Source organism: Setaria viridis, chromosome 2 (assembly GCF_005286985.2).
Source record: "Setaria viridis chromosome 2, Setaria_viridis_v4.0, whole genome shotgun sequence".
In the NCBI taxonomy this organism is placed as follows: domain Eukaryota; kingdom Viridiplantae; phylum Streptophyta; class Magnoliopsida; order Poales; family Poaceae; genus Setaria; species Setaria viridis.
The window spans coordinates 13088884-13112386 of NC_048264.2; the positions used below are offsets into that span (position 1 = coordinate 13088884).

The 23503-nt window shown below is 48.9% G+C and overlaps 3 protein-coding genes across 4 annotated transcripts; 1 reads left to right on the plus strand and 2 right to left on the minus strand.

Annotated features, from left to right (window-relative positions):
* Window positions 1-2309: 2309 nt before the first annotated feature.
* LOC117844117 (uncharacterized) lies at window positions 2310-4176 on the plus strand. Its single transcript, XM_034724888.2, has one exon. It carries the CDS (start codon window positions 2559-2561, stop codon window positions 3720-3722), a length of 1164 nt encoding a protein of 387 aa, XP_034580779.1. The 5' UTR covers window positions 2310-2558; the 3' UTR covers window positions 3723-4176.
* Window positions 4177-4333: 157 nt separating this feature from the next.
* On the minus strand, window positions 4334-7404 carry LOC117846363 (uncharacterized). Of its 2 annotated transcripts, XR_004638289.2 has the most exons (4): window positions 6969-7404; window positions 5688-5839; window positions 4609-4829; window positions 4334-4501 (listed from the first exon to the last, which is right to left on the minus strand). XR_004638289.2 is itself a non-coding variant. In XM_034727504.2 (3 exons), exons 1-3 carry the CDS (start codon window positions 7164-7166, stop codon window positions 4691-4693), a joined length of 489 nt encoding a protein of 162 aa, XP_034583395.1. In that variant the 5' UTR covers window positions 7167-7403; the 3' UTR covers window positions 4334-4690. The 2 variants fall into 2 exon arrangements, 1 of the variants encoding a protein (XP_034583395.1); XM_034727504.2 differs by having other exon boundaries at window positions 4334-4829; window positions 6969-7403.
* Window positions 7405-20595: 13191 nt separating this feature from the next.
* LOC117844119 (uncharacterized) lies at window positions 20596-20997 on the minus strand. The gene has a single exon (XM_034724889.1). The coding sequence runs from the start codon at window positions 20995-20997 to the stop codon at window positions 20596-20598; it is 402 nt and encodes a 133-aa protein (XP_034580780.1).
* Between the last annotated feature and the right edge of the window lie 2506 nt (window positions 20998-23503).

Below are 23503 nucleotides of genomic sequence, written 5' to 3' on the forward strand. Positions count from 1 at the left end.
GATCTTATTTCTGAATTAAAGATTATAAAATTCACATTGCCAGATGGCGTAATGTCTGCTATGAAGATCTTTGAGCATGTCAGAGATGTGGATTGTTATCCTAATGTCTCCATTGCTTACCGACTCTTATTTACTATGCTTGTGACTGTCGCATCGGCTGAAAGAAGCTTTTCAAAGTTGAAGTTATTGAGGAACTATTTGAGGTCAACAATGACTGAAGAGAGTTTAAACTGTTTGGCAACATTATGCATCGAGAAGAAATTGTTGGATGAGATTGACATCAACCCTATTATAAGTGACTTTGCATCGAGGAGTGTTAGAAGAAACTTTTAAGGTAATATGTATAAATAATTTGATATGAATATTGCTTTTAGATACATTTAAATATTTATTGGTAATATTTCATATATATTTGTTATAATATTTATATTAAAGGCCCCGATTTTTATTTTTGCCCCGGGTCTCCCAAATCTCAGAACCGGTCCTGGATGTTGTCAGTGCCTAGCGTTACAATCACAGTGCATCAGTGCCTTCTGATGTTCATTTGAATTAGATCTGAACATTAGAAGGCATGGCATGGCCTAAGCCTGATGATCATTTACGGCTAGGCGTGGCGCTAAATTTGTTGGCCAAACATAATGAAGCCGCCCTGAAAAAAATTAAATTATCTATTTTCTATTGAAAATTGATGGGCACCCCGGCCGATTTAGATCCGATTTTGCAGGCTCGATGGAGTTGATGGGTAGGTTTAGGTGTGGACTTTAGGCCTGAAAGAAACCAAATTATTTATCCCCTCGGTCCAGTCCACATTATGCTCAAGCCTAGTTTTTTTTTTTTTGAGGGGTGGTCAAGCCTAGTTAAAAATGCAGAGTTGTGGCGGTCTAAGTTGTTGGCAGGGTTGGCTGTGCATGATGAAGCTCGTCAAGGATAGCACAAGGTGACTTTCTTCCCCTATGCGTATAGAGGGAATCGTGGGTGCTGCCTCGAAGGACTAGCTCCCGTGGTTTGCTAGTTGGGAAACAATGACCTGCAAACGGACCCTAACTTGGGATCCTGCTCTGCTATAGCTGTTGACGTACAGTGTGATCATGGTGTGAGTTGTTAAATCAAGTTGTGTTGACGTTTTTTCACCAACACACGAAAGCACTCGAGCGTGCAGCACGCGGAGGAGCTCGATGCAGCACCTCTGCACAGGCCGGTCTAACCGGTTTCAAGGACCAGTCTGACCGGTTGTCGGGCAAGCCGACGGTAGACCTTCGAACGCTCGTTCGGGAAGGATCCCGTCGGGACAGGCGCATGCAGGATTGCTTTAGGATCGGCAGGCCACCTAGAGCGCCTTTAGACGTCATCGAGACGAAGAAAGAACATCAAGTAGTAGATTGGAAAAGTTAGGGCAAAAGAATAAAGGAAAAGATACAAAATAGTAGATTAGTTTTTGTCGATTGGGTTGGATGCTCTCAATCGGCCGAATCCCTTTATATTTATAGGAAAGGGAGGTCTTCCCCACGCAAGAGTTGAAACCCTAATACAAATCATGCTAAATTACAACTCCTACACAAATTACATAGAGCCAGACCGGTCAAACCGGCCTGGGCAGCCGGTCTGACCGGTTTGCCCGGGTGCAGATCTTGCAAAGGTCGTATCTCCCTCGTCCGAACTCCAAATCGGACGTTCTATATAGGAATCTTGATCTATTCAACGAGATCTATGGAATGGTGGAGTCCAATCTTTATTTGAAGCACTTTAATCTAACCGGTTTGACCGGTGGGCTCAACCGGTCTGGCCTGTTTGCACGGGGTGCTGATCTTCCCAAGGGCATAACTCTCTTATCCGAAGTTCAAATCGGACGTTCCATATATTCATTTCGATCGTCTCGGTGAGAACTATGCCATGGTGAAGTCGAATTTGCATTTTGAAAACTTTTTCCAAACCGGTCTGACTGGTTGGAAGATCAGTCTGGACAGGTCTCATCAGGTCTTCCAGGTCCCGCCACTTTTGGACGCCAACAAGTTGTTATATGGGTTGTGTTAGGCCAAGTTACCTCAGTTTCTGAGCGAGTAGTAGTGTAGCGCCTTTAGTTGTTTCGTTTATTATATCAAAGTTGTGGTAAAGTGCGGCGCATCCTCTAGCTGTGTGGTTTTTGGTATTTTTCTTCTCCAAAAAATTGCAGTACTAAAACTTGCAGCGTTAGAGAATGACAAAAAAAATTAAGAGTCATCATGGGCGCAACCCCGAAAGTTCAGTGTCTCTTGTGACGTTAAGCGCCGGCCCCCGCAGGCCGCAGCACAACGGCGTGGGACGAACAGAGGAAGATGTTTGCAGTTCCTGGACTTCCGGTACGACGCGCGCGTTCGGAAATCTGACTCCGCCGCACTCTCGAGTCTCGACAGGCGACTCCGATTCCCGCCGAGTCGGAACCGAGTTCGAGTGGCGAATCGCCACTCGGTTCAAAATGGCCGATTCGTAATCGGCTCCATGTGGCTATAAAGCAACGAACCATCCGCCATGAACCTCCGTTCCGAGGATCGATCCCATCGCTCACCCGCGACACCGCAGCCATGGGCAATCGCATCTCCGTGCGCATCATCGCCGCGCCGGCGGCAGCGCTCATCTTCCTCGCGCTGATCCTCGTCGCCGGCGCTGTGGGGACGCTGCATCACAACGGCAACATCACGTCGACACACGGCGTCGTCGTAAACGATCGGGCGATGAGGCCGCTTCCGCGCAAAATGCATGCTGTCGAGGCCGTCCAGCCGAAGAAAGAACCCATCAGCAACAGCCACGACGCGAGCCAGGGCGGCGAGCCGCTGCCGAGGGGCCTCGCGCACGACACGACCAACCTGGAGATGGAGGCGTCGTTGGCTGGCAACCCCGAGCGGAAGCACGAAGCCGCGGCGAAGCCCAAGAGCCTCCTGGCGATCCCCGTGGGGATCAAGAACAAGGCGGTGGTCGACAGGCTCGTCTCCAAGTTCCCCGCCGACGACTTCACCGTCATGCTCTTCCACTACGACGGCGCCGTGGAGCAGTGGGGCGACATGGAGTGGTCGGACCGCGCGATGCACGTGTCGGCGAAGGGCCAGACCAAGTGGTGGTTCGCCAAGCGGTTGCTGCACCCGGACGTGGTGGCGGAGTACGACTACGTCTTCGTCTGGGACGAGGACATCGAGGTCGACGCCTTCGACCCCGTCCGGTACCTCGACGTCGTGCGCAGGGAGGGTCTCGAGGTGTCGCAGCCGGCGCTCGACCGCCGATCCGAGATCCACCACTCCATCACGGCGAGAGCTCTCATCCAGACCGAGGACGGTGTGCACCGGCGCGTGACGAACTCGCGTTGCGGCGGCGACAGCAAGGCGCCGCCGTGCGCGGGGTGGGTGGAGGTGATGGTGCCAGTGTTCTCGCGGGCAGCGTGGCGGTGCGCGTGGCGGATGGTGCAGAACGACCTCATCCACGGCTGGGGGCTCGACTACAGGCTGGGATACTGCGCCCAGGGCGACCGCGACGTCAACGTCGGCATCGTTGACAGCGAGTACGTGCTCCACCGCGGCGTCCCCATGCTCAGCGACGGCGGCAAGGCCACGCCGTCGGCAGGGCGGGCCGCGGTGAGGTTGCGGTCGTTCAGGGAGATGCAGATATTCAACAGGAGGTGGGAGCAGGCCGCCGCGGAGGACGGATCCTGGATGGATCCTTACGCCGCACAGCCAGCGACGGCGAGCTCCAGATGACCGGCCGGCGCGCTCGTCAGCAGCACTGTCGGGGCTGATAATTGACTGATAGATGCATAGATTAACAGGTTTAGTCTAGAGATCTAGATGCAACTTTTTTAGGCCGCTTAGATGCATATATAATTGTTTTTGTAGACATGTACAAGTAAATGAATTTTGTAGGTAGTCCAAACTTCATGATGACCGGCAATAACAGTGTATTATGATTTGGGGGCGATCTGAATTCTGATTTCTGAAGCGTGAGAAGGGATGCGAAACCGTAGTGGGTAGATAGCCAATTGTTTCTCTGAGACCAGGAAAAATTCATACTCCCGTGTTAGCTTCACTCGCTTCCTTTTTTTTTTCTAAAAAAAAACATCTTACTATCTCCGTTCGATTTCAAAAGGTGTATTAAAATTTGAAAACATCTTTAGAGTTAGATTTTGACTACCAGTTTCTCTTAAATCCTCCAATAATCGAAGCTATATTAAAAGATATTTCATTATGGATCTACTGATATACTCCTACCAAGTAATTTTCATGCACTAAAACATGCATGTAATTTTTTATTAGTCAAAATTTATGACGTTCGACTTTTCAATTTCTTAAATCTACTAAAAAAACAGAGGAAGTAGCAGTTCCATGGGGCTACCCACAGAAAGATGATTTCACTGATTTCAGGGTTCCATTCTATACAAGACAGCAAACAGCATTTGCTACACTCTTTTCTTATCCACATACTGCTGTGTTCATTGCACTGACAGACTACACTTCCAGTGAACCAACTCTAAAGGAAGAAGCTGCAACAACAAACACACATCAGTCTGCAGGCAAACTTTGTATGCTAGAGTAACATTTACAGTTCTTTCTACACCTACACAGATATTACAGGCGGCGACTGAGTCACCTTTGCAAAGCATTCACTTGTTCCACGTCCCTCTTTCAGAGCTTGGTGCAAGCAAACATCCGCATACTTCCTGAAGGGGCCCTCAGATGTCTGCATTGATTCCAAATATGCGGACCTTGTGCATATTTGGCAGCTTTGCCACAACCAGCACGAAAACTGCCACTGTGTTGAGGAAAAACATTGGCTGCTTGTAGTCGGTCAAGTGTGATGCAATCAGGTACCTGAAAAAGAAGCATTTTAGGACATGTGTAACTTAATATGATCATATCAACTTGGTTTCAACAATAAGATGGTATTATTGATGACATGCAATGTTCCACCAATGTTGACTTCAAACCAAAGGAGTCAAAGGTGTCAATGCTAGGTAAGGGAATCAAAGATCTAAGTTATATAAAAAAGCAACACAGAACCAGAATACAATTAACACAACAAAAAAGAAGCCGATTTCCTTCTCATGAGATGAGATGCTCAATTATGGCACCTAGTTTAACAAAATATATAACTAACAGAGTAACAATACAAAAAAAGTGCAACAAAATGTCCAGATTCAACAACCTTTGCTGCAAAGGCGGATACTAACTCTGACGAGACATAAGCCAAACTCTACATTCTTTGGAAAAAAAAACATAGTTCTATCTTATTTCACCATTTGGATCACAATGATCAAATTAGTCCTTGAAGAAATATGAGCAACTGGATAAATACTAGAAGAGAAATTTCCCTTACATTCAGGTTTGGCACATCGGATGAGTTTACTAAATACTAACATATAATGCATCCACTAGAAACATTTTGCAAAATGTTCTATAAAGTGTTCTGCCCATTCTCTGATGTATGAAACTTTCCGTTGGATAACAAGCAGAGACTTATGCACAAACCTAGTTTCAAAAGGTAGTCTGACGGACATGTAAACATATAGGTTTGCAAATAAATCCACCCAAAAATGGATTAGATAAGCACAAAATGCAATATTATTATTCGACAATGTTCATCAATGTGATACCATTCAGCGAAAACTTTGTCTCCACACTGTCAAGTAACTTTTGCAGCGTACAATTCATTATGATGATGGAACTTACAGAACCACAGGAACCACAGTCAAAAACTTTCTGTTCCGAGTAAGCTGCTGGCCATTGTCAATTTGCTCCCACCATGTCAATCGGCTGTAGATGCCCTGGTCATCAGCAGCAAACGGTGTTCCTTTCTTCCAATGAAAGAAGTGATAAGTGATCTGAAAATAGAACAGTTTCAGTGGGCTAACAGAATATCAATAAGTAAGGTTTTAATCATAAACTAAAGAACTCGAACTCTTTTATTTAAGTATGTGTGGTATACACAACCCACATGTTTGTCTAAGACTAGAGCAAAAGATATTGGAAAAACAGGAAGGTATGCCATCAACTTGGGTTAATAACAGAACAAACTTTCTTGTGACATGAAAATACAAATTTGTTCAAATACATCTCCCTAGCCCAGCAAGACATATGATGTCTTCAGCCCAAGGTGATAATAGCCAACCCATAATCTACAAACTTCATCTTTAGGACACCATGACAGCTGCCAGTCCAAATATTAGTTAAGGCACATTATACAACTCAGCGCTTGGCATGTGAACCTTGTCCTGTAGCAGTCAAATGCTTTCTTGTTCTAGAAACCAAACAAAAGCTCATCAACTAGTTGGTCTTTCATAGTACACATAGATGGACCTTTCAATAGTCAATATCTGATTACAATATGTTCTGCATAAACTAGGAAATGGTAGGATGGCATGCTGGTTCTGACTTTTGTACAAAACCTCCTCCATTCCACACTCAATAAGTGGGGAATAAAATCTACGATAAATTAACTAAAAACCTAGATTCATAAAGGCGGTTTATACTAACATCTCTCTCGAAAAATCTAGTGAAGCGCATCTTCTATGACTTCTGTTTATTCTTAAGAATCCATGGGGATGGTATGAGCAAGCAATTTAATTGTAGATTCCCCCATCACTCAAATCATCCAGTCATCCACCAATCCCACCTTGGCTCCATGTCATACCCGAGTCTCGAAGAAGATTCTCCACTTATCCCTTTTTCGCTAAGCAAGAATATTCTCACATAGTACTTCACTAGCCAGAACCAATCATATCCTAGTCAAGCCTGAAAGGCTAGGAACAGTTAGGAGAGCAGAAAGAGCTCCTAATTCAGCAGATCGAAGCTACAGGGGCTAATTAACGAGTGCAAGAGAGAACCAGACGAACCAATCCTGCAGATACGGCGGTTGGAAGCAACCCAATTTGTGTAAGAAAGGAACAGACCACAAAAACAGAGAGCACGCGCCATCGAGATCCGCGGATAAGGTGGGGATTGGGGACTTACGGCGAAGTGCGCGAGGTTGACGACGGTCCAGGCCGCCCCCGGGGAGCAGCCGGAGACGGAGAGGACGAGGAGCCAAGCGAAGAAGAGAAGCAGGATGTAGGTGGTCCAGACGCCCGGGTACATGAACCACTCGGTGTTCTTGTTGACGTCCACCGGCGGCGCCGCCTCCACGTAGTAGGGCTCCCCTCTCCGGCCCATCTTCGCTCCCCGACCTCGGTCGACGGCGGCCGGCGGATCGTCGGATCTCGGGGCTTCCGCGGGGCGTGCGCGTGCTGTGCCGGACGCGTGCGGCGTGCGTGTGACTGACGGCGGCGGCGTGCGCGGACGATGCGGTGGTGCGGAAATGGATGGCGGCTGCGTTCGGCTTGGTGGTTTGGGTTGGGTGCGGTGCTCCGCTTGCTCGTGAAGTCGTGATACCGCTGTCTGATCCAGTGGGCAAGTATCTCAATTCTCAAATCTTCTGGATTGTTCCACCGCCGACTTGGCGATATTAGCTGATTGGGAAGTGGGATGAATCACTTTCTCAGCTAAAATATGTCGGCGATATTAGCTGACTGGCGAAGTTGGGATGAACACTTTCTTTGCTTAAATACGACCTTAACGTTTTTATAGTTCGGGGTGAAAATAGTTAACATAAATTTTAAATCGATTGCTTTCATTTTCTGCATTATGATAATGTTTACGATCATTTCAGTTTATAGCAAAACATAAAAATTGTAAGGTTGGCCTAATTTATAGTCTTCTTTTACCATTCTTGTATTTATTTATTTCATAGTAAATATGAGAAAATCCGATTTGATCATTTTGTTTTGACACCATTTTTGATAGTTTTTATCCCTATATTTTAGTAAAGCAATGCTATAGCAATGGCCATTGAGTGTATTGTTGGAAAAATCTGGATCTCATTATAATACTCGGACTTGATTTTTACAGTTCAAGTGAATATAATTTACTCTCTTCATTTCAAATTATAGATCAGTTTAGCTTTATTCAAGTCAGCTTATCTAACTTTGATCAAATTTATAGAAAAGCATAGTTACATTTACGATACAAAATAAATGCATTATGAAAAATATACTTTTATAGCCTATATAGTGAAACTAGTTCGATATTTGTAGGCATTTATGTATATTTTCTATAAACTTGATTAAAATTAAAAAATAATAATTTTGAACAAAAATAAAATGACTTCGAATCTAGCAGGGCTATTCTTTTTCGAAAACTTACTTAAAAATAATTATTAGACACGATTAAAATTTTGTGCTTTACCAATATTTTTTGCATATAGTGCATAGATTTTGAACTTATATTGAGTCCCATTCAAATCCAAGTCAAGAAATAACCAATGCACAAAACCTAATGCGACTATCAAATCGGCTTGAACTTGTTATTAAGTTTTCGACAAGAGCTCATCGTATATGCCGTCGTTCTATGTTGGCCCATAGTATCTTAGGCCACTGGAATAAACGGTATACCATTAACTTTTCACTCCTTCGGGACAAGAACTCCTGCTTGATGCTGGAACAAAATGTGGCAGGAACCTAACGAGAAGGATCTGCTCGGCATCTAAATCCTTTTTCGCGTCTGTATAGTTAAATATTTCATGCATGTTTTCTCAGAAATGTTAGATGTCACACGGGATGGAACGGATTACATCAAGGACAAGTAGCAGCATCAGTGTGCAAAGGAAATTGATACTGGACATGTGTCGAGGTCTTCTTAAGTTAGGTGCTTCAGAATTTTCTTCCTTTCAAAAACTTCAAAATCATTCTCCTAAAAATTGTCGAATTATTATTAAATTTGAAAAAAAAATCTTTGTGGCGCTTAGAATTAGTGGAACAAAATAAAATTCAATATGGATATTTTTTATTTTTCTAAATGTTGGAATATTTAGCTAATTTTTTTCTCCTGAAACTAAAATATTTTTCTCGTGAAGTTGGAACAGATTTCATGAATCTAGAACGATTTTTTTTGTAAATTTAGAATATCTGTTCTAGCTTCATAAAACATATTCTTTGAGAAAATGACATCCAGACAAACTAAGTGTGGTCTTATATTATAGGGTAGTAGTAATGGATGGCGGTAGCTTCAACCATCGGTAGTAGGTTGTAGCAGCGGATGTGGTGGCCTGGAAATTAAAGCAATGCACAAGCATGAAGGCTATGGTTTGGTCACAGCTTAACTTCTTAAAGAAAATGGAAAATGCCATATTCTAGTGATCTGTCTACTGTCTTTGAATCTCTCTCCCAGTATGTATACTTTCTGGTCAAACATTACGGTAGGAAAATGCATTACACTGCATGTACAATTCTTAATGTAATAATCTTAGGAAATATTGTCGGAGTTAGCCAGAGAAACGACGTTGTCCACGTCGCCGGCGACCTCAAGAACTCACGCTGTCACACACAAGAACTCACGCGAACACCTGTAGAACACAGAGATGCAGTCTTGTTTTGGTGCTGCAACTTGCAGCTTTTTTTCTGGACTACTTGGAATATAGAACAAGAATACAAACTGAAATCCGGCCTCGACCCCAAATCGTGCTTGCATTTTTCACTGCACACGCCTGTCATCCCAAGCATCAGGAACGTGATGCGCTAGACGTGCTCCCACGTGGACCAAGTACGCATCAGAGCTCAACCATGCACAGCCAGCAATTCCGGCCATGCGCCCAACAAACTAGTGCAGCGTGACCAAGTAAAAAATGCACGCTAAAGATGCACAAGGATTATTCAACAATGCTCCTCCTAAGACTTGTGCACTTACTCTATTTCCTAAAGACCAATCTTCATGCAAAGCTCCTGAAACTTGACTCGACAGAGAGGTTTGGTGAGAATATCTCCCAGCTGCTCGTCAGTATGATGAACTTCACTTCAAGTTGGCCACTGTTTGCATACTTCCGGATTAGATGGAAACGTGTATCTATGTGTTTGCTCCGGTCGTGATGCACTGGATTTTTAATCAGAGAGATCGCAGACTTGTTGTCCACCCTTAGCACCGGCTTGCTCACTTCTGGCTGTAGGATTTCAGCAAGTAGCCGGGCCAACCACACCGCCTGACAGGCACCAGAAGCGGCAGCAATATACTCAGCTTCACAACTTGAAAGTGCTACTACCTTCTCTTTAGCTGACTACCAGGTGACTGTGACTGTCATCCAAGAAGAAAATTATTCCAGAAGTGCTCTTCCGGCTATCAACGTCACCAGCCAGATCATTGTTACTGAAACCCATGAACAATGACTGCCCATTTCTCTTCCTGGCATAGAACAGACCCCAACCACATGTCCCAGCAATGTACCTCAGAATATGCTTCACTGCTGCTAGATGATCTTCATGTGGTTCTTCCATGAACCTACTCACATACCCGACTAAAAATGCAAGATCTAGACGGGTATTGATCAAGTATGTGAGACTGCCAACTAGACTTCTTTACATGGTTGCATCTACAAGTGGACTTGTGCTCTCAATACTGAGCTTCAGCCTTGGTTCCATGGGTATCTTACATGGATTGCAATCAGACATTCATGCCTTCTCTAAAATCTCTGCAGCATAGTTGCTCTGACTGAGTGAGATGCTATCTGCCTGCTGCTTCACCTCAATCCCAAGATATATAGTAATGCAGCAGCCCCAGATCACTCATCTTGAACAGCTCAGTCATCTCCTTCTTGAACTTCGGAATGTCAATGTCAGATTTATAAGCCCGGCAGTCCACCAGGGGGTTACCCAAGTGGTTGATTTGTAGGTGGGGGGCTTGCAAAACCAAGAACTCAAAGGTGATCGTGAGAACACGAGGATTTTAGACAGGTTCAGGCCTCCGGAGAGTAATACCCTACATCCTGTATGCTTGGTGGCTTGTATTGCTTGAGAGTTGAGATGGGATACCCTCCGGGGGTGCCCTTAGCTGCCTTATATAGGCTGATGACCTAAGGTTACAAGTCGGTTTGAATCTAATCTACATGGTAGTTACATGGAAGGTAATTTGAGTCCGACAATACATATCCCGCAATATCCAGGCTGATTTGAATTGCCCAGCCTCCTTCACCTGTACTCCAAGTATCTTCATGTCCTTCGCCCGCACACCCTGGTCGGACGGGCCCACTTGTCAGGTCCGGCCAGTATCCTGGTCGGTAGAGACCCATAGGGTACCCATATCCCTCAAGCCCCTAAGTGATGTGTAGGCGAACAGGAACTTGAGGTCATCACAGCGAAGCTTGCAATGTGGTCAGCTAAAACTGCGATGGTGCTGTGGTGACGGAGAGGCTGCACAGTGCTAAAAAAAAGAAAATCTGAGCAAACGTAGAGCCATATAAGCAGCGCGAAGTTGAGTGCCGAGTTGATGGTTGTCGAGCATCCAACAGGTCGAAGCGAAGGACATTGAGGGCGTTGCAAGATGCACTCCATAGGAGTAGCCCCCCAAGCATTGAAGCGATTAGTATAATCGGTCCAATGATCAAAGAAGATCATAGCTTCTGGTAACGCCTCCATCTTCACGATCATCTCCACAGGCTTCCTTGAGCGTAGCACCCAGCTCTCAATCATACCATCCATCAAAGTTGTTGTTGAAGTCGGACTCGTAACTTGCAAACTCATGAGCTGTCCACAAGGAATGGGGCATGTCCATGTCACCATCCGTATGCAAGCTTTAAGTGGCCTGTTGCTAAGGTTCAAAAGGTAAACAAGGAGTAGGCTCGGGTTTTCTATGCAGCAGCAAGCATAAAGATAAACTCCATATCCACCATCCCAATCCTCTCAGGACATTGGGCCCACTTGCTTCGACATAGTCCTTTTCACCAACATCCTATCTCCATGCTAGGGTCGAGGTGAAGACTCCCTCTTTTCGCCTCTCAACAATTACAGCCGGATCCATGAGGGCAAAGGGAGCAACTTCTCCTCTCCCCGACTGCAATTGCGGCTCACATCACACGCAAATAGCTAAAAGGGGAGGTAGAGAATCCCAAAACAATGGAGAGTCATGATGTCACAGGGTTATATATGATCGAGGACGCAGCTATACGTATAGTTTTAACTCTGCAGAGCGTGTACACCTGTACCCATCTCGAGTGAGCACACCCGGTAGCTAGTCGACTGAACCACACCCTACCGAAGCGAAGAACCTGGGAGTTACGATACCATGCCGCAACCGGGCTTGAATGTGATCCCCCGCAGTGGAACACCCTGGTACTATGAAGCACTCCCACCAGGGCCAATCGGGGGCAAAAGCAAATCAGGGGAGCTATAGGTCAACACCTCTTCCCCCCACACTGATATTCTATCCTACAACAGGTATGGCATTGCACTTGCCAATCTTGACTCAGATCTAAACCTATAATTCATCGAGTGGCGTGCACATTTAACATATACCCGTGAAGCATGGCGACCCACTTGGTTTCAGACCGGGGCAAGCTCCTAATCTCCCACAAAGCGACTCCACCACTTGGACCGCAATGGTACCCATAACAGGTATCACCACCAACTCCTATGCTCCTCAACCATGTACTCGCAACAAGTACCAAATAGGGAACGTCCGAGAACGAACCCCAAGCCCCCAATCCGAAGATTGGGTTGTGTAAAACTCACCCCCATCAAATATCCCAAAAACACCTTTGCCTGCCGGTTTTTACCCGACTCACACCAAGAATCCTAATCACGAAATCCCATACACATGCAAGCATTGCACATAGCATATATAAGTAGTATGGTAGTAGGTCACACAAGGACTCAGGGCATAAAATAGGCTATGCATGGTTCTTCATCATAATATGAGTAGATAAAGCACTAGCATTCTAATAGCAATGCCTAATGGGGATTCAAATCGAATGGGCATGAACTTGAGTAGTCTTCTTCCTCGTAGTGGTCCTCATACGGCTCTGGCTCCAGGTTCAGCTCCGAGTCTTCGACAGCTCCTAATTACACAATTATCATAAACACTAGGGGTCTAATTCCAAAGAAGAACCAAAAGAGATCCAAAGAAGACCCAAATATGAACAAGGTCTAGTCTATTGTGTTCTTCATGATTTTGAAAAAATTATGAAACCAGTTTCATAATTTTTAGAGTTAAGATGAATTAGTTTTGAATTTTTGAAGTTTAAATCAATTTCTGGATTTTTAAATAATTTGTGAAAATAGGAAAAATCACGGGTGTGGCACGTGGCAACACTAGAGTGTGCCACGCGTCTTGCTGATGTCATTAGTGGGCCCTGATGACATCAGCGTTGACCCGGTCAATGGGTCAATGGTTAGTGGGCCCCACGTACTGACGTGGCACCCTGCTAGCTATAGGGTAGCTATAGGTTAACTTTAGGCCGGCTCTAGGTTAGCTGTTAGTCCTAAGTTGTCGGTGTCAAGAATCATGGGTCAAGACTCCGGCAAGTAAATTTGTTTTTTATTCGCGTAAGGCTCGGATGGTTGCACGAGAGAACACAGGATTTATACTGATTTGGGCAGGAATAGCCCTACATCCAGTGTGGGAGGCTACTCGTGTTACTCATGCCAAGTTTGTAATAGGGGTTACAAATGGGCGAGAGAGGGAAGCTGGTCCCAAGTCTCTGTAGGTGTTTTTCCTCTGGTGGTTCGGTTGGTTCGTACTTGGGTGAATTCGGGGTTCAGTCTCCCTCCCCCCTTTGCCCTCGGGCCCCCTGGTCTCCTTTTATAGTGCAAGGAGGATACAGGGGTTACAAATGAGCCAAGCATAAGGAAAGTAAAAAGGTAGAAAGGTAAGCAAGGAAGGCAAAGCACAGGGAGATGGGCCGAGCCACCGGGGTTGCCGCCTTCCTTTCTGATTTCTGTGTCCTGTCAGCATGGCCACCGAGGAGGGGTGGTTGCCGTTGGGTCCCATTGATGACCCAACGGTCGGCCACTGTAGCCGAGCACGTGAGACATGCATGGCAACCGACCACTGTAGCCGTGCGAGTTGATGATGATGACTGGCCACTGTAGCCATGCACGTCGCGAGCAATGCTGACCACTGTAGCCACGCGTGCTGGCCAGGGGTGCGACCGATGTGCCCTTCTTGCCAGGCCGAGCGGGAAACCGGGTGGCACGCCCTCCTCCGTCAGGTAGCATGGGCAATGAGTGCCCTATGACGGACGTTACCGTGGGGGTTAGGACAGTGCAGTCGTGGTAGCAGTGCACTGCCCAACATTCCGGCAGGTCGCATCGAGGAGTGCGGGCACCTCTCGGTGTGTCAGAGCCGTATTCCGAACATGCCGTATTCCGGGGTCAAGCGAGGCGGAACCCTGCGGCGAGGGGTCGGGCGCGTGCGATCCCTTGCGCTCGGGGTCGGGCGAGGTGGAACCTTGCAGTGAGGGATGTGGAGCGGTCCTCAGGCGGTCGGGCGCGTCCGACCCTAGGACCATGGGTCGGGCGAGGCGAAGCGGAATATTCCCTGGTCGTGCCAAGTCGGTGGAGGTCACTGTCGCTGGAGGTGGGCCCAGGCCGTTACGACCGTCGAATAAGGAGAATAACAAAGTCGTTAATATTTCCCCCCGACATAAGTGTCAGCTATAGCTAGCTATACAATAGGCTGCATCAGCATCCACATGGAGACTACAAGCAATCTACAGGCATCTACAGGCCGACAGTAAGGATGACGTGGTGTGCCACGTGGCGGGTGATGTGGCTAGCCCCATCTACGGGATTCATTGCAGCTCGTGTGGCCATGCCCATGTGTGGCTCTTCGTGTGGCTCCCTCCCCAGTGGCTGACGGTGCTGCACGCCAAGGGCCTGTTCGCTTCAGCTTATAAGCCGGCTGAAAAGCTAAAATGGCTGATTTGTTGTGAGAGGAAAACACTGTTCGGTGGCTGATAAGCCGGCTGAATAAGCTGAAGCGAACAGGGCGCAAGTGCTCGGCGGTTTGCCGCAGTGGCATCCCGTGGTGGCAGCGCACAGCTAGCGGTGCTGGCTCCGGCGTCCGGCAGCGCAAGGCGGCAGTTGGGCTCGGTGGGCACGGCGGAGACTACAAAACGACCTAAAAGCCTAGCCTTTGGCCCTATGGCGGCCATACGCACGCGCGTGGGCCAAGGCTCAACCATAGCCACCGCGGCAACGGTGGTGGTGCCAGTGTGCAGCGGCGAGGCGACGATGAGCTCTTGCAGGAGAGCCATGGCTTGAAGGCCGGGTCATAGAGACACGAGGTGGCAGCAAGCAGTGGCGTGCGGGCATGGGAATGCGTCCCGGCCGCGGCGTGGTGTGTATGCCCGTAGGCGACGTTGCACACGTGTGCGCGGTGACCGCGTCCGCGGTGTGCGTCCCCCGACAGTGGCGGCATCCTAGGCTATGGCTAGGAGAAGAAAAGGCATGGGGATGACAGTGGGGCTCACTGGTGGCGCGAGGTGACGGTGAGATGGCGTGGACGGCGTGGCAAGGCGAAGCGGTTTGGAGTGTAGCGTGGCGAGGTGGTGTGGTGCGGCGAAGCTCCAGCGCAGACGGTGTCTCCTTCCCGTGGTGGACCTTCTCCCTCTCCCCCTTCTCCTCTGGCTCCGGCACCCCTCTTCCTCTCCTTCTCCTCCAAGACCGGCGGCGGACTGGGGAGAAACCCCACTTGCGGCTCGGACAAGGTGGCGGCCAGTGCAGGTTATTTATGGGCGGCGGCTAGGGTTTGCAGGCGGCGTGGTCGGTGGGGATGGAGGTGATCGGTGTGGCGGCGATCGGGGCTTGCCAGCACCAAAGGTGGCGGTGGCACGTAGCGGCGGTGGCGAGGAGCGTGGGTCGCTATCGCGGCTCACGCGTGGCGCGCGTCCGGCGCTCGGGGAAGAAGAATAGTGCCCCCGGGGCGGCTGACGCGTGGGACCAGCGTGGTAGCAACAACGGCGGGCGAACGGGCGAAGCGGGCCAACGCGCAGTGAAGAGGCCCGAAGCGCGGCGTGGGCTGGCCCAATAGGCCTGAGGCCTGGCGGTGCAGGGTGGTGAGGCAGCCCGTAGCGTGGGGAAAGGCCGATGGTTCATGGGCCACACAGATGGTGTGGGCCGGTTGAGGGGTTTCGGCCCAAGGTTGGTTGGGGTAGTTAGGATTTGTTAATTCCAATTCAAATTTTAATTTGGAATTCAAATTAGAACCCACTCAATTTAAAAATCCAATTAAAAATCCAAATGGCACACTAGCATTTATTCAACCTAAGTTTTCAAATTTAATTCAAATTTATTCTAGGAATTTAGGTGAGATTTAATGAAGGCACTCTTATTGTTGGGAAAAATTCACACCATCTCAATAAAATTCTAAAATTCACTTTTTCACACATATTAACATCACGTAAAAATATGGGATGTTATAGCAGATCCAAGTGTATGAACACAAGGATAGCCGAAGCCATGGAGGCATGCCAACCTGAGGTAGGTGCCCAGCCCCTAAGGACGAGGACTGGTGGAGTCACGGAGGCACGCCGACTTGAAATAGGCGCCCAGCCACCAAGGACAAGGACTGATGGAGCCACGGAGGCACGCCGACCTGAAATAGGCGCCCAGCCCTCGAGGACGAGGACTGGCGGAGTCGCGGAGGCATGCCATTGAAAGCGAAACTGAAAACCTGCGGACTCAGTCCGGCGCGTGCACGGCGCTAATGTAAAACCCGCAAATTCCATCGCTTAGGGTTACATCGTCACACCTTTCAAAAGCCCAAGGGGCGCAGATCCATTTTCATTTCCATCTATTACACTCGCGTCGCCGCTGCCACAGTCCACTGAGCACATTGCCACCGCGCCCACGAACCCTAGGCCGCACCGCCACGATTCCCAATCTGCTCGCGCGCACTTCGCTGCCGCCACTCGAGCCATATACGCATCAAGACCGTAGCGGCCATCAGATCCAAATCTCAAGGCTTAGAAATTGAAGAAATGGTGCAAGCGAACATTCTAGATCCATCCTTGGTCTAGATGAAGTCCGTGATGACTGAGGAGCGCATCCAAGCGTTTGTCGACTGGGGTCTCCTCGGGCCCAAGGCGCTGCTGGACTGGAAGCCAACCGCCAGCCAAGATTTTCCCATGGAGGACAAGATGGAGGCGGTAGTCTTTGCATCATTCTTCAAGCGCGGGTTCAGGATCCCGTGTGGAGGCTTCTTCCGGGGTCTGCTGCATTACTACAAGATTGAGCTGGTACATCTAAATCCCAACTCCATTCTTGACATTGCAGTTTTTATCCATCTGTGCGAGGCATATTTGGGCATCCCCCCGTACTTCGATCTTTGGAGGTACTTGTATCAATTGAAAATTGTGTCAACCAAAGGGAAACAGCAGCGAGTGTTTAGGGGTTGTGGTTTTTCACTGCGGCCGAAGAAAGTGCAAGAGTATTTTGACCTCCAGTTGAAGGAATCAAACAAAGGTTGGCACAAAGAGTGGTTCACAATAGCCAATTAGTAGCCCGAGCTCCCGTTGCGTACTAGATACGGGCCAGTGACCATGCCCGAGTGGTCGAACCAGCCGACCTCGGAGGAGCAGGTGTAGGTGAATCAGTTGTTGGTGAAGATTGCCGACTTGAAGGTGCGTGGTCTAACAGCCAGAGCGGTCAGCATTAATTTCTGTTGGAGACTGACGTAGTTAATAAAAAATAGAGTGCACCCAGTGTATGAGTATACAGGGCCGCAGGACCCGACCTGGGAGGTCCAGCGAAAGGTGCCCAAGGATGAAATTGTCAATCGGGTGTCCAAATTCTTTGGAGGCGTTATCAGAAAGAGGAGCTACCCCAAGGATTATTCTCTGAAGAGGCCGCCGGCCAACCTGGTATGATGTTCAACGGCATTGATGTAGCATACTTATTATGTTGTTTTGTTGTTTCTGACAATACTTGTGGATTTGACCAGGACAATGAGTTCACATTCTTTTGCCTAGTGCCGCTTCCTGGAGGGGCTAAGCAACAGCGGCACAAGGTTTGCTCGACCGTTGAGGCCAACGAGCCGCTGGCCGACCTTGAGTGGGAATCTAACTCCTCCATCGGGTCAGACGAGAGCATGCTAGAAGAGGTCGGCCAGGCTGCAGATGCTGCGTCGGTTGGACGTCCGACACGATAGGCTGTGCATAAGCAGCCCGCCTCCAAGTCGCAGAAGCCAAGTTTCAAGAGAAAGAAGATGGCCGACAAGAAGGGGAAGGAGACGGAGAAGGTTGCCCCGAGCGTAACCTCCATGGCCAGGTTGGCCAGCGAAGCGAACAAGGAGTCTGACACACCGAGCCCGCCCACAAAGAAGAAAAAGTTCGAGTTCGTTGAGACGACCGCGGCCGACGCGGAGCGTGTCAAGGAGGTGTTAAAAGCGAAGATCTATGGGGGGTCCAGTAGGGATGCGTCGGTGCCGCAAACGCGATTACGCCTCAAATTCTGAGTAAAGAAGAAGAGCACCATGTAAGTGCAATCTGATTATGTTGTCTGCCTTGCTGGTATTATTGCCACCTGTCTTATTTAAATGACTACTTGCATCGACAATACAGGAGTGCCATGCTAGATGATGAGGCTGGTGCGCAGATGACTAGTTGCTCAGCCTAGACCGAGAGGACGAGCGGCTGCACCATTGAACAGCCACCACCTCCAAAGGCTGGGGCAGATAAGGATGGTCGTGCTGGGGATGCCGTGCCAAATCCAGTGCTGCCAGAAGACACAGTCAGCTTCGGGGCTACGGATGCTACTGTGGTCGACTTCAGGGTCGAGCAAGTGACTGGTGAGGAAGCTAGAGCCGAGCCTCTCCTAGAGGAGTTGCCGGCAAGATCCAGAGGGGACGATGACGTTGGCGTACAAGGTGAAGAAGATCCGGAGACCTTGAACCTTTTCGGGTTCGACCTTGCTAGGGACGCGTTGCAGGACAAGAAGGATCTTGCCAAGCAGCGGTAGTCATCCTCGGAGATTTCCGAGCTATTAATTTTAAGTGTGTTGACCAACCTAGAGAACTTGTAGCTGATTTCCAATTTCCTTGCCGAGCTCTGATTGTTAAGATGTATGCAGGGTCTGGCCAGGTGTGCTCAGAGGAGGGAGGACGCAATCCACCAAGCTGAGCACTATCGCCTAAAGGTGGAGCGACTCGAGGGCGACCTCAAGAAGGCAAGAGAGGACGCCGCAAAGCATGCCAACCAACTCCTATAGAAATACCTGGACCATGCCTTGGAGAAAGAAGTTCTTACTGCACACTTGAACGGTACGTTGTATTGACCTATTGAATCGATTTTGTCCTTGAAGTCTTGGTGCTGAGATATACTTGTTTGAATGAGCAGATGCCATGGTGAGGGAGCAGAGGCTCAAGCGACACCTCAAGGAGTGCGAGAATTCCAATGCACGCCTTCTGCAAGAGCATGATGTGGTGGTTCATCGTGTGTATGCCATATCGCAGAAGCTGACTTATGAAGCCAATGTGTGCAAGGAAACGAAACTGAGTGCTGGTTAGAGGCTGCTGTGTGTAGTCTTCAGCATGACCAACATGTGATTGCAGGGCTGGAAGTGGAGCTGGAGGATCTTCGCAAGGTGGCCGACTATGTGATGGGAATGGTCCAACCAGAGGCCAACCCAACCGTGCCAATGCCACTGCTCGATCGTCTGAAAGCCGCACCCAGTCGGCTAAAGAAGCTACTAAAGGACACCGCGGTGGAGTGTGTCAAGAATGTCTTGGCGCTGGTGGCAACACACTTCCTGCGGATCCCCTTGGAGCGTGCTGCAACAGGAGTCACGGTGGACTTCAATGCGGATTTACTTCCGGAACTGGTTGACCAATACCATGACGTAGCAGAGAACATTGTCAACGACTAACCTGTACAGTGAAACTCTATGGTGTATTAAACTTTAAGATAGGACATGTGATGTAATTAACTTAATCGTGTGCGGAGAAAAAGAAGCTCCATCCCTCCCTTGGTATATACGACAAGATAACGTGTAGCTGAGGCCTGTAGCCGCCAAGCACCTAGCCTTGCCTGACAGGTGTCCTACTGAGAGCGGATCTCGAGCTTGTAGGAGGGATGAACGTAAGGTTGTCTAGGTTTCACGAGCTAGAACACCGACCATACGAGTTATTCATATTGCCTTGAGAGGGGAAGGAGAAGGATGCGAGACCCAGAGGTCGGCGCCTTGGGGAAGGCCCCGAGCTTGAGAGCGAGTGGTCTGTCGAACAGGTCGGACAGTCCCTGAGTGTCAGGAATAGCTCGAACATAGGAACATTAAGGTAGTAGGTACGCAAAGAACCTCAGAGGTTTTATTTATTCAATAAAAAAGAGAAAATAGAGTACATAGCTTTTAGATCTAAGGGTAGAAACACCGTAGATGCTCAATGTTCCACGGATTGGGGACGCCTGAGCCGTCCGCCCATTGGAGTCGATAGGTACCTGGCTGGATGACTTCTTTGATGATGAAGGGGTCCTCCCAGGAAGCGGCTAGCTTGTTCATGTCCTTGGTGGACTAGATCCAGCGAAGCACCAAATCACCATCGTTGAAAGAGCGTTCTCTAACATTCTGATCGTGGTAGCGCTGCTATTGCTGCTCGTGACGTGCATGCTGGATGAGGGCCGCCACGCGATGCTCTTCAAGGCTGTCGATATCGACCCGCCGAGTTGTTTCTGCCTCGCTTCCTCATAGTACTGGACGCGTGGGGCGCCAAAGGCCACGTCGGATGGCAGGATGGCTTCTGAGCTGTACACCATGAAAAAAGGGGTGTTGCCGGTAGCCCAGCTTTTCTAAGTCCGTAGGCCCCAGATGACATAGGGTAGCTCGCGTGGCCACTTGGTGGCGTACTTGGACGTGTCGTCGAAGATGCGAAACTTGAGGGACTGGAGGACCATCCCATTTGCATGTTCGACCTGACTGTTGCAGCACGGGTGCGCTACTAAGGAGTAGTACACATTGATGAGGTTGTCCTGGGAGAAGTCCCAGAACTCGGAGCCTGTGAACTGCTTGCCAAGGTCGGTGATGATTTTGTTTGGCACTTCAAAGTGGCGTGTGACTTCCTCCATGAACTGAGTGGCTTTAGCCAACTTGATGCTGATGATAGCCTTGACCTCAATCCACTTGGTGAATTTGTCAACTGCCATGAAGATGTGGGTATAGCCGCCCAGACCGGTCTTGAAGAGTCCGACCATGTCTAGCCCCCAGCATACGAAGGGCCAGGATTGAGGGATGGTGCGCAGGGCTTAGGCTGGTAGATGTTGCTGCTTGGAGAAGAACTGACACCCTTTGCACCTTTGAACGAGCTCCTTTGCATCGGCTACCACTGTTGGGCAGTAGAAGCTAGAGCGGAATGTCTTGCCGACCAAAGTGCTCGAGGCGGCGTGGTTCTCGCATTTTCCCAACTGGATCTCGTAAAGGAGGTCGATGCCCTTGCTACGCAAAATGCACTTCATCAAGATGCCTTTGGATGTGTCCTTTCTGCAGAGCTCCTTGCCGATGATGACGTAGTTTGCACTACGCCAAGCTAATTTTTCATGTTCTATCTTGTCCTCTAGCACTATTTGGTTGGTGATCAAGGCTATGAGCCTTCTTTTGCCTCAATCATCATGACGCCAATAGGAGCTTGGACAATCGCAGCCATAGCGCTGCTGTTGACTTGGTCCGGGTACAGAACCTTGATGGAAGGCTTCCAGAGATTTTGTATGAAGATGTCGGCTAGAACCTACGCACGCTTGGATCCGAGCTTGGATAGGACATCGGCGACAATGTTGTGGTCCTTGGGGACATGGTGGAACTCAAGACCATCAAAGTGGGCCTCATGTTTGCGGATTTTTGGGCAGTAAGCATCCATGGACTCCTTGGTGTAGTCCTAGTTCTTATTGACTTGCTCGATAATAACCTTGGAGTCGCCGTACGCAAGGATGCACTTGATCCCGAGGGATACGACAATGCGGAGGCTGTGGATGAGAGCTTCGTACTCAGCACCGTTGTTTGTGGCCTTGTAGTGGATCTGGAGGACGTACTTGAGCTGCTCGCCTTTGGGGGATATGAAGAGGACCCTCGCGCCGGATCCTTCAAGGTTGAGGGCGCCGTCAAAGTACATAGTCTAGTGTTCTGGCCTCTCCAGGGAGGGCGGCATCTGGATCTCTGTCCACTCGACCATGAAGTCAGCTAGGATCTGCGACTTGATTGCATGACGCGGGCAGAAATCAAGGTCGAACTCGTCGAGCTCCACGGACCACTTGACAACTCGGCCATTGACATCCCTATTGTGGAGGATTTCGTCGATGGGGTACGAGCATACCACGCGGATTTTGTGCACCTGGAAGTAGTGGTGCAGCTTTCTTGACGAGATCAGAACTACATAGAGCAATTTCTGAACCTGTGTGTAGCGGATCTTGGAGTCACTGAGTACCTCGCTAATGTATTACACCGATCGCTGCACCATGTGGGCATGGCCAGGCTCTTCACGCTTCACAACTAGCACGATGCTGACAACATGGGTCGTTGCAGAGATGTAGAGGTAAAGCGTTTCTTAGTCGGCCGAGGCCGTCATGACGGGGGGAGTGATGAGGAAAGCCTTGAGCTCTTCAAGTGCCTTGCTAGCCTCGTCATCCCACTCGAACTTGTCCGCCTTTTTAACTAGCTTGAAGAAGGGCAGACCCTTTTCTCCAAGTTTGCTGATGATGCGGCTGAGGGCCGCCATCATGCTAGTAAGCTTCATGATGTCTTTCTTGTTGGTTGGCTTCGCCATGTTTCTGATGGCATAGTTTTTGACGGGATTGGCTTCGATGCCGCGCTGGCTGACCATGAAGCTCAGGAGCTTTCCAAACGGGACACCGAAGACAGTCTTGCTCGGGATGAGTTTCCAGCAATAGGCCCGGAGGCTGTTGAAGGTCTTCACGAGGTCGGCTATGAAGCTTTCCTCATCCTTGGTCTTGATAACCACATCGTCAACGTAGGCCTCGACGCTCCTATGTAGCTGTGTCGTGAGGCAACTCTGGATTGCCTTTTGGTAGGTGGTGCCAGTGTCTTTCAACATGAAGGTCATGGTGTTGTAGCAGTAGATGCCGAAGGGCGCTATGAACGTCGTCTTGTCTTGGTTGGCAGGATTGAGGGCGATCTGGTGATTGCCCAAGTAGCAGTCAAGGAAGCACAAAAGGATGCTCCCAGCCGTAGAGTCTACAACTTGGTCAATGCACGGAAGAGGGAAGGGGTCCTTAGGGCAGTGCTTATTGAGGTTAGTGTAATCGATACACATTCTCCATTTACCAGTTTTCTTTTTTACATGGGCTGGATTTACTAACCAGTCGGGGTGCTTACATTCAAAGATGAATCTGGTGGCTAAGAGTTTATTAAGTTCTACCCTAATGCCCTCCTTGCTATCTTGGGTGAAGCGGTGAAGCTTTTGCTTGACTGGTCTTGCAGTCTTGCTCAAGTCCAAGGAGTGCTCAACCAGCTCCCACGAGACACCGGGCATATCGGATGGCTTCCACGTGAATATGTATGAGTTTTCCCGAAGGAAACTGGTGAGCGCGAGTTCCTATTTCTTAGAGAGGTCGGACCCTATGAGAGCCGTCTTGGTTGGGTCTTCTAGGTCGAGGTAGATCTTCTTGACCTTGGCGTCGGGCTGCAGCGCCGTGGGCGTCGGCTCCATCTCTGGGATCATGAGCTGGTCTGGAAGGACTGTGCGAGTGT